This window comes from Parasteatoda tepidariorum, chromosome 1 (genome assembly GCF_982258835.1).
Source record: "Parasteatoda tepidariorum strain Cologne lab strain chromosome 1, Ptep-v5.0, whole genome shotgun sequence".
Taxonomy (NCBI): domain Eukaryota; kingdom Metazoa; phylum Arthropoda; class Arachnida; order Araneae; family Theridiidae; genus Parasteatoda; species Parasteatoda tepidariorum.
This window is the reverse complement of record NC_141755.1, coordinates 57,995,030-58,006,310: the sequence shown is the minus strand read 5'-3', so window position 1 is coordinate 58,006,310 and position 11,281 is coordinate 57,995,030. Positions and strand designations below refer to the sequence as shown.

The window sequence follows — 11,281 nt, the reverse complement described above, 5'->3', positions numbered from 1 at the left end:
TATTGGTACATCAACTGTATGGCATTAGAAAATTAGCGATTCAATTTTAAGCATTATATTTGCTTTGAACCATTTTTTAAAATTATTTTGTTAAATTATTTACAGATTTTTCATCAATATGATCAACTTTGGTTCTGATTGGGCTAGACAGCACTCCACTATAATACAAAATTAATATTATTATTAAAACAATTAATCTAAACATTAAATATAAAGCAAATTACAAATACAGAGTTAATTTTTTCCCATTAAATCATTGCAAACAAAAAAAAAAGAGAAGGTACAACTGCAAGTGTAGCTTACTACATTAAGAAATATAGCACAAAAACTGAAGGGAAACTTTAAATTAAAAAAAATTATTAAAATAGAGTCTAAATTGAAAACAACTTATAAATTGAAAGTAATTTATTTTGCAAAAAGATGAAATATGTATAATTAATAACAGCTAATTTTAATTTACATATATACAATAATTATCTAACAATAAAATATAAAAAGTGAAAATATGGCATCAATTAAGCTAAATATTTGAAGGCAAATTATCAACAATTTTAGCTGTAAGCATGGAATTGTTTTTAAAGATAACATGAGAAGCAAAGGAGTTACTTCATGAAAAAGATATAACAAATTTTGAAGTAACAGTTGTTCGGCACATAGGGCATAATTCAATTCCTTCTGAGCATTTTTGACAGCAGCAAACATGGCCACAAGGCAGGAATACAATAGACGTCTAAAAGTTTAAAACAAAAATAGATTAATACATATAGTTTTTTTGGTAGAATAAATATTTCAAAATAATATTGTAGATAATGGTTGCAATAAAGATTAATAAAAATAAATAAAATTACTACAATATTAATTTTATGTTATTCATTATATTAAAAATGGGTAAAAGGAATGTTAGTTTTCATACCGTTTAGTAAAATAATTTTTAAACAAATCTGTAAATAAAGTTAAAATTTTAATACGAAATTAAAAAAAGATATATGAACTAATATTTTATTTCTAAATATAATAAAACCGTTATCCTCAGAGAAAAATATGTTGTTTTTATTTATTTGTACATTTTGACATTGATTATAATGCGAAATATATAAATATAAAATTTAAATTATAACTATGATATATACTAGGAAAGATATTTAATATAAAATTTCATTATAAATTCTAATGAAAAATGTTAATTACGAAACATTCAATTTTACATTACATGTAAATCCATACAAATGACACATTCAGTGTGACACCATAATTTGGATTCAGTATCTGGGGAAAATGGAGGTGCACTGGGAACACGCATTTCTTCAGGTTGTGCCTCAAATGCAGAAGTAGCTGGTTCAGATAATTCTTCAAGTTCAGGCGATTCATCAGAATCAGGTGGTGCAGATGGTTCTGGGGTTTCAGAAAATTTCGGCAAAGCATATCTTTTGTAGTCTCCTTCGAAATAAGTGAGTGCTTTTCCCAAAATAGCTTCACAAATATCTTCATCCAAAACACCAATCTTGAAAAAGATTTAAACTATATAACTATGTGTTGTTTAACTTTAAACTATGTGTTGTTTTCCTTTTTATAAAATTTTTTGGTTAGCCTAGTTATTTTATATTTCATATGAAATTGTAATAAAATAGAATAAAATAATTTTTTATTTGTTTGCTACTAATGTTTTTCGTATTAACATTATATATTCAGTTGAACCTTGACATCACATGTTTTTCTACATTTCAAAAAAGTCTGTATTCCCTATGTATTTGCTATGCTGATAATAGAAAAATCCACTTTTAGCCAAATACAGTAGAAAATCTATATAGTGCATACCTTGAAACCTGGCCTTTTGTTTTTTATAAAACTTTGTGTATTATGGATCATTTCACTTATCTTTAAACTTACCTACTAAATATGACAATATCAGTCAGGAACAGATCACTCTTAAAAGGTTTCAAACTAATTTTTAATTACAAGTACTTGAAAACATAAAATAAACTTTTAAGTATTTATTATTTACAGGTTAAAAAAAAATTTAATTTTTTGCAGTATTAGAACTAGTAACAAACAGATTAATCAATTTTGGTTTGCTTAGCGTTTGAAATTTTAACCTTTTAGCAAAGAATGTAAAAAGTTAATAGTTCTTAGAAATATTTCAACTGTAAATAGAAATTTTTTAACTGCAAATTTCATTGTTTACTCTCACAAAGCTAGTGCGGATTATGGAGAATTGCTTTTTATAGAATTGCATTATATAGATCTTCTACTGAACAATTCTCAATAACCCTTTGCAGCACAAAATACTTTTGATTTCCTAAAATGTCTTTTACCTAATTTGTAGAATTTTAAACACTTTCTTGACTTTCAAGTTTTATAGACTTTTTTTTAATAAATTTATAAAGCATTTCTTAAATAAGGGATTATCTGACAGATTGAAAAGAAATTTCCCGAATCAGTCATAGATAATTTTCTTTTACATCATAATTTCCCAAACATATATTTAATTTCCTACAATAAATTTTGAAAAAAGTTAATTCCACATTTATACAGATAATTGGTTTTATTACATAATGTGAATTTTATTAAGAAAATCTATGAATATTAGGAATATTGCACAGAACATAATATTATACTCCAAACATAACTGAGTCATTTATTTTTAATGTGGTCTAAATTTATTCAATAAAATTAATAAATTAAGCAATTCAAGACTTTAAATTTCTATCGTTATTAACACTTAGATATGGAAATATTTAAAAAATTTTATACAATACATTTTTATGGAAAAAATACCTTTTTTAAATCTCGTACTGTAAATCTCAGTAAGTCTTCAATTGTTATCCCTTTCATAGCGAACAAAGGTATCAAGTCAGGAGCAGGAATATTTAATAACAAATCTTTTACTTCATCATCAATTGTTAGTTCCTAAAATTAGGACAAAAGAGCTAAAATTTTATCTCTGTAACCCCATATTAAAGTAGCAATGCACCAAATAAAAACTTAAAAGAATAATTATTTTATTTTTTAACAAATATATTCTCTACTGTATAGGTAATGATACATAGAAAAATTCATGTATATTAAGATTTTATTAAATGAAATTTTTAAACGGCTTTTTAAATCCCTACAATACAGCATCATTGAAATATTACTGAATTGTTTGAAAATACTTTGATACTAATAAACAAATGCATTTGTAAATAATATTTTTCAAATATTGATAAAATGAAATCAATATTTTTAAATGAATACTGGATGTTATCAACCTTTCAGGGGTCAAAAAAATAATTTATCATTGTTCAAAGCATTCATATTTAACAAATTAATATATATGAAGATAGTTAAATAGAGAAATAAAGGTTACTAAAGAAACGATTCCACACCATTAGCAATTGCTTACTTTTGAATTAAAAACAACATATTTCATAATAGTAGTAGGTACAAAAATAATAAAATAGATTAATAAAGCCTTGTCTATCATAGATGCACATATTTACATAAAAAAATGCAATGAATATTTACATTAAAAAGTTCAAATCAGTCATTGATACGTTTAATTGGTAATTAAAATGGATCTGCAATCACCAATCAGTTTCTTTTGAACTTAGACAAAATCTTTTTACTCTTAAAAAGTTTATTTTCTTAAAATTTGGACCCTAGATTTGTTAACCTGCATATTTCTTTCTAGCACACTTATTTACTTCAGCATTTAAACTATGAGCTAAGTGAGTTTTAATTAAGGAATTCAGCTTTTCTTGAGATTTTGACTGCTTAAGTTTTTTAAAATATTTTGTAAAGAAGCTGTTTCCATCACAGCACAATGCTGAAACAATAAAAAAAAGTTTTCATGCAAACAACTCAACATTGAAGGATGGAAAAAAACACAAAATAATCCAAAAAATATAAGCAATCTAAAACGAAAAACGCTGTGCCAATCTATAAAGCTATTCAAACAATATTAAGAAAATCTGTTACAATTGGTTTCAATGAATGAATTTCATATTTTTGGACATAATGCCAGGGCTACATGACACTGGAAAGCGGTGATAGTTTAAAAACCATCCTATAAAAACTCGCAAACTGTAAAAAAAAACCTGTACCAAATCGGTGCTTTCGTTCTTGAGTTATTATCATACAGATAACCTTTTACTTCATATATAGAGAGAGATATAACTAATTTTTTTTAAAAAATCACTTGAATACCGTTCCTACCTCAAATAGAACAAATGTTATGATTTTTTAGAGGAACTTCTACATTGATTATTAAATTGATAGCTGTGTCTTTTTCATCCGTTTTCTCAAAAGCAATTTTTAAAGGTGGCATAGGGAGATTTATCATCAAACAAAATAAGCACCTTTTAAGCAATCAAAAAATATTTTCAAGTAATTAACAACCTAAAAAATTTTTTACGTCCTATTATTGAAAGTTCTTTTATATACATAGAATTAACAAAAATCAAAATGATTTAAAATTGCAAAATCATTAGAAAAAAATTAGAATGGGTCACTAAAAAATTAAAAAGTTTTTAATTACAAAAAAAGTGGATATCATCACAGTACTATAATATGTATATATCACATAAAAAGGCTATAATTTAAAACATCAACATTCAGATTATTTTACTAAGACTATAAAATGCAAAATATTAATTGTATTAATAAAAACTTAGACAAGACATAAAAACAAACAAATTTCTAAAATATAGCTCACTGCAATAGTAATTCCTTTTGGTTTCATGTCAAGTAACTTCTGATACTGTAATAACCAAAAATCTTCCATTTCATGTGCATGCCTTGCTTCCATTTCTAACTGCAAGAACAAATTATGCATTTAAACTATAAAAATCACAATTCTCAAATAAATATTTTTTTAATGAAAACTTTAACTGTTAAAGAATAAATGTCAGAAAGTGCGTCCTGATAAAATTTCCTTGACTGAATCATTTACATTAAAAGGAAATATTCATTTTTATTAAATTTAAGTATTAAAAAAATGAAGAGATGCTTAATCTATAATAACAAAATGAAGAGTTTGAGCATTTGTGTGTGCCTCTCTAATAACTCCAGAACTGTTTATGATAATAGTATCCTGAAATTTGGATAGAAGGTAAAAAGGGCAATTTCATCCCTCGATTCTAAAAATTATTCAAAAATTTCAGTTAGATTGTTTGGGAGAGACGTTTGAAACATGGAGTTTTCTTATTGAATAAGCATTAACTATAGATTATTTCATAATTTTTTTTCAAATATTTCAAAGATAACATCAATGATGTTTGCTAGCTTATAGGTTCTTTTGATCAAAAAAATTTTATTGTGCAAACTTAAATATTTAATTATTTTATAATTCAATGATTAACATTAACTCGGTTGTATGTCACCAAATTAGTATTCCTATTATATTTGTATATAATATGTACTAATATAGGTACGAAGTATTACATTGATATATTTAGTAATTATTAAAATTGCTCCAATACCGAGCAATTTTAATACAAATACTGTGGAAATAGGTGTCTTACCATCCCTCAAAAGGGATAGCCACGTGATTTTGAATATAGTTTGTCCTCATTTCGAAGGAATAAACTATAAAAAGCAGGTTTTGCTTAATTTAATAGCTACAGGGAAGAGCAACAAATAATTATAGTTAATAGTTCTAATTTGTTTTAGCTTTATTAATTGAGCTGATATATGCCTTTCAGTTTTGTGCATGATTTCATAGTGCTGTTCAGTACTGATTTATCAATTATTTTATTTTTTTATTCACCCCATACAAAGAAGAACAGGTATTAATATAGCATAAAATAAAATCTCAGTCATTTGAACTTATCTTTGAGATTTGTTGAATTGCTTCTTTTAAACAATAATCATATATTATCTTACTTAATTCTATGCAAATAATGCAGTTTTCCGTAATTCAGATGCATTTTTTAAAAATGAAAAAAAAAGGCAAGTAAGAGATTTTATAATTTGACTTTAAAACAGTTATTGAACAGTGAGGAATCTTTGAGAAGAGGGTAATTAAGTGATAGACGTTAATCAATTTCAGCTGATCTTTTTGAAATTAATAGTTTCAAAAATACAATTTCAAGTAAGTATAATATACAATATATGGCCTATGTTTTTTAAGCTGAAAATAGCTCATGAACTTAAAAAATATATATATGTTTGTAAAAAAAGAATAAATATTTTTGAAAAACTAAAAAAAAATTCCAATGATGTAATTAACTCCAAACATAAACTAAACTAAACTCAGTGGCGCAACAGCTCATAGAGGGCCAAGGCCTACTGCGACCATCTCAGTTTTCTTGACCTTGGGCTCTGGGGTGCAGGAGTAGATGTTCCGGTCAGGTGGTCAGCCAAACGCGGAACCCCCAGTGTTTAGTTCCCAAGCATGTTTGGTACTCATTTATCGAACCACTGAAGGGATGAAAGGCTGAGTCAACCTTGCCTGACCCGAGGATTGAAGCAGGGACCTGTGGCATGACAGAGCAAAGCGCTACCGCTCAGCCACCGGGCGTCAAGTCCAAACATAGCTACAAGATAATTTTAAGACTACTAGTAGCATCCGATTATTTTAAGATGTTTTTGTCACAAAATTTAAGTCTGTAACATCATTCTGGTACAAATTATCATTGATATTTTATTGATTATTCATAGAATAAGCTCCTTAATGTTTTTTTGAATAAATAAAACTTACAAATTTTAAGATTATCTATAAACAAATAAGCCCCCTGCAAAACTATTATTCATATTATAAAGTAAAAACATGATAAATTTTTAAAGCTAAAAGCAATATTTTAAACAAAAAATTATTTACAAAACATTTTATTGTAAATTTATGAAAAAGAAGTTAAAATTAGTAAAGTTTAATTAATATTATCTGTCATGTCTTAAGCCTTAAGAATTTATAAGGAAGCAATGCCTTAAAAAAATATTATTTACTAAATAAAATAATTTTTACCAATCTCTCTTTCAATTCCCTTTCTCTTTGTTCCTTTGCTGTCAAAAGTCCTGTTAATAGGCATGCTAAAGCTATCCTGTGTTCTGATAATGTATTCTAAGAATAAAAATGATAATTAATAATAATAAAAAATAGACAGTAAAAATTATTGACAATCATTATAATTTTCATAAGTAAGAGGGCTTTGACCCCTGACAACTACTTAAAATTGGCCTTCAAGATTTAAAAATAAGGATTTTTTAAATTAATAAATGAAAATATACTGTTTTATTCTTATTCTTGAGAGTTTTTCAGTCAGTGTTAAGTATCCTTTTTTTTTGTTTATGTCAGACATTTCGAAAATTTGAAACAAAAAATCGATTCATGCAATGTAAAATCTAGGCTAATCAAACAATATTAACTTAGCATTATAGTAATATTAAAGCATCATTAAAGTATTGATATTATTGTCATTTTATTCATTAGTATGTAATTTACAAAAAATGTGTCATAGGTTGCCCAAATATGGCTACATTGCAATGTGTTATTTTCTTTATTAATTTCTTTTAATTATATAATGCCTGCCATTAAAAACAGAGTGCATGTTTCTTGATTGGTAATAAAATAGTTAACTGTTGTTACCAAGAAAAATCATGAAACACTGCTTGATTTGAGTACAGTGTATGAGAAAAACACATCAATGACTGTATGTTACAGTTTAGTTTAAACTAATTAAGGATTAGTTTAAATTTTTCATATCATAACACTGCTGTTGTATTCAATCAAAATTTTGTAAATGAAAATGCATTACTTAAGAATAATACTAATGGGAAACTGATTGTTAATTTAAAAAAAAAACTTAACATTTTAATTAATTAAACAATTTAAAATCTGCAATAGCAGATTAAAAGATTTGCTAAAACTGTAATTTACGTTTCATAAATTTAAGTAGCTTCTTGATTCTTTATGTTATGAACATTAAAAATAGTAACATTAGTAAATTGTAATAAATCAACAGTCAAGGTGAGTAATTAACAATGGTTAATTTTGAATTCAACTAACTGTGTTTTAAGTTTAAAAATTTTTTTAAAAATTTACATTTAAGACATAGGCACTGCTTTCAACATTTGCACTTCAACATTTCAATAATATAAAAATTCTAAAAATGTTATACTTTCTAAGATAATTGTTGATTGCATATTCAAAACTAAATTGGTAACATGTTTGATATAATTTTCATACACACATGAAATTGCTCTTAAAAACATATAAAATATTGATTGATGAGGGCTGGTTAGTTAGTAACTTTCCACATATAGCTATACTGCTCTAATTTGAATAGCTAAGGCTAGCTCACTTTTTTATTGAATAGAAACAATATTTAGGAGACGTGTTATTTGTGCAAAAATAATAACTAATCACACAAAAAAATAAAAAAATAAAAGTATAAGATTAAGTAAAAATATAACTTTTGATAAGCAAAATAATGTGCCTCTATTTCATAAGAAAAATAAGCAAATGCATCTTAACACATCTTTTTTATGAGGAATCTCGACATTTAAGCGAATGACAGACTACAAAATGTGAAATTATAAAAACTGTATCCTCTGAAAATTATAATTTAAGGTTAACAAATTTTTGATTTCTAAAATAAACTAAAGCATATATAAAGCCAGAATTTTAAATCATATACTTACATGCATACAATTTAATAAGAAATAGGGTCAATTTTTGTTTCATGAAACTAATTCGAACAAGGTAAAATTGAAAAACAATAATCCCCATTAATTAAAAAATTATAGTTCATGAAAGATATTTACTATATCAGAAGAAATTTTCAAGTTCTTCTTTTCCATCTCAGCAGCAGATAAGTTAGAAAGTTCCTTTTCAATAAGTTGTATCTAAAAATAAAAATAAAATAGTATAGCACAAAATAAGGAGATTTGGCACTGGTCATAAATAGGGGTTCTTAAAATTATGTAGCCCGCAGATCACTTCTTAAACATATTTTTCATGGACCCTATCCTAAGCCTATGTATCTTACCTCACTCACCTTACTTAATTTCAAGCTCAATAATTAGATAAGTTTTATATTACAATAAATTTTAGGAATAGTGCACTGCTGGTTTTTTACTGTCCATCTTGTACATTCACAAAAAAAATAACAAAATATTTTTTTAAAAAGTAATGAAACAAATAGAAAAGATTTTTAAAAAAAAATCTTATTTGTTTTCCTGAAACTAAAACTGTAATGTAATATAAAGCCAGAGGTGCTATGTTTTATATATAAACAAAAACAAATGGTTAATAATGACAAAAATTGCATAACACATCAAAAATAGAAAAACAATTAATACAAAAGGGAAGCTGACAAAATTAGTGAAAATCGCAGATTAATGCTTTAAAAAAATAGAGCATATAGTAACTGTCAGTCTCCTAACAGAATGCAATATATGCATATCATATATGTTTAAATATAAAATATTCTTACAACTAATATAGTATAAAAGTTTTACAAATTGCCACGATTGCATTAATATTTTTTATTCAACTGAAAACTTTGAACATTAATTTACATTTAATTGTTAAATTTTAATCAACATTTGCTAAATTTGTACTTTTGATTAAAAGTAGGTAATTCTTAATCACTCAATTAAAACTGATAAAAAATAATTTGCATATTAACCTCTATACTATGACTGTAGAGATTTAGGGGAAATACAGGCAATATCAATAAAAGACACATTATCTGGTTTCAATTAACTTTTATTTAACATCTTAAGGCAAAATTCTGTAAGGAAAGGGTTCCTATATGAGGACTTTGGGAATTGGACTGTTTGTAAAAAATCATTCTAGCCATTGAAATTAGGAAAAAGCCACACGTTTCTGCATGTTCTGAGTTAAATACAGGGATTTTGAAAGGAATTTGTTGCATGATTTTTATTTATGTGATAGAATGTCATTCAAAAAGGAAAATTTAAATACTGATTCATCGAATCATGGGTTGGTATTGACTCCAGGGAACTTTTGGTAAATCTTATAGTGATAATTACTTCAAAGAATGATTGCACATTAACTCTGAAAATGATCTATTATTTGAAATATTAATATCTTACAATGAAAAAATCTATAACATTTAATATTACATAATTTGAATTATTTCATGATGCACCACTCAATTTTAAAATCAGTGCTCTACATCTACAACATAAAATTTAACGATATACATATTACATTTTATTATATAAGAAATTTTTTTTTAATGAAATTTACCTGGTGAGCAATCTGTTGATGTTGAAGATCTTTTTGCTGCTGTAGAACTTCAAAGGCTTTTTTTTGATATTGTTCCTAATGTGATTAAAATTAAACATAAAACAAAAGATAAAAATAGATCTTATAAAACAAATTTATTTTTTAAAAATGCTTACCTCTTCCAGCAACCTGTTGATCAAAATTTGTTGATCCAGCTCGCGTTCATGGAAAATATTAAAAAGTTTCAGCTTACTCTCATTTTCACTAAAAGAATCATTAATGGATAAATTATAATTGAAAAAAAATTCACATTTCGAACAGTTAAAATGCTTAGCATAAATGTATTAAATATTATTTTATTAGTAAATCTCTTTCTTATTTTGTTGTACTACTTGCAAATTCTTTAGCCAAAAATTCACTTTTGATTAGAATACAACCATATTTAAAGAAAAATTTTAAAAAAAACTTTAATTTAGAAGCAATTTGCATAGGAGCATTTAGAACAATATAGTGATAAACCACATTTTCTTTAAAAAAAAAAAGGTGAAATTTTATATCAAACTACTAATTAAATTTGTTTTTAAACAGTTATTTATAGATTTCCAGAATTATATTCAGATAACAGCACAATGCATTGAAACATCTTATTGCCTGCATAGAAATTGTGGTATTTTTATGAAAAGCATTCCACATTACTTGATACCATTCAAATGAACACAGTATAAATGTGGCTCATTAAATTGCACTAAATTCTTCAATTCATGTAAAAAAAATAACACAGAAAGAAATATTGAAACTGGAAATTAACTCATTTTGTATTTCTTCAGCCATGCTGTATCTTCTCGCTTCATATTTACCAAAGTTTTCTTCACACAAAAGCATTTCCTTCATTGCTTCTATAAAATAATTTCAATGTTACTCAATTTGTTTCTAGCTTATATACAAGCTACAGTTATTACTTTTGATTGAACTATTAGAAGTTTTACTAGTAGAATAGGTTTTGGTTAAAATATTACAATTTGATTAAAAAAATTACACAAATGAAAATCAATCAATCAATTATATCAATCTGTATCATATTTAAGTATTCTACCCATGAAGAAAATA

At 25.5% G+C, this 11,281-nt stretch overlaps 1 protein-coding gene across 6 annotated transcripts in view; it reads right to left on the bottom strand.

The window, feature by feature from the left end:
• Positions 1-390: 390 nt before the first annotated feature.
• LOC107457551 (E3 ubiquitin-protein ligase LRSAM1) overlaps positions 391-11,281 on the bottom strand; it is a 33,455-nt gene continuing 22,564 nt past the window's right edge. For all 6 annotated transcript variants that reach the window (XM_043040433.3, XM_043040434.3, XM_071179743.2 and 3 more), the window contains 9 exons: positions 10,983-11,070; positions 10,351-10,438; positions 10,196-10,270; positions 8,743-8,823; positions 6,944-7,039; positions 4,694-4,792; positions 2,776-2,907; positions 1,211-1,501; positions 391-730 (listed from right to left, as the gene is read on the bottom strand). In XM_043040433.3, coding sequence (XP_042896367.2) covers positions 608-730; positions 1,211-1,501; positions 2,776-2,907; positions 4,694-4,792; positions 6,944-7,039; positions 8,743-8,823; positions 10,196-10,270; positions 10,351-10,438; positions 10,983-11,070 — 1,073 coding nt within the window. In that variant the 3' untranslated portion in view covers positions 391-607. The remainder of the gene's footprint in view (positions 731-1,210; positions 1,502-2,775; positions 2,908-4,693; positions 4,793-6,943; positions 7,040-8,742; positions 8,824-10,195; positions 10,271-10,350; positions 10,439-10,982; positions 11,071-11,281) is intronic.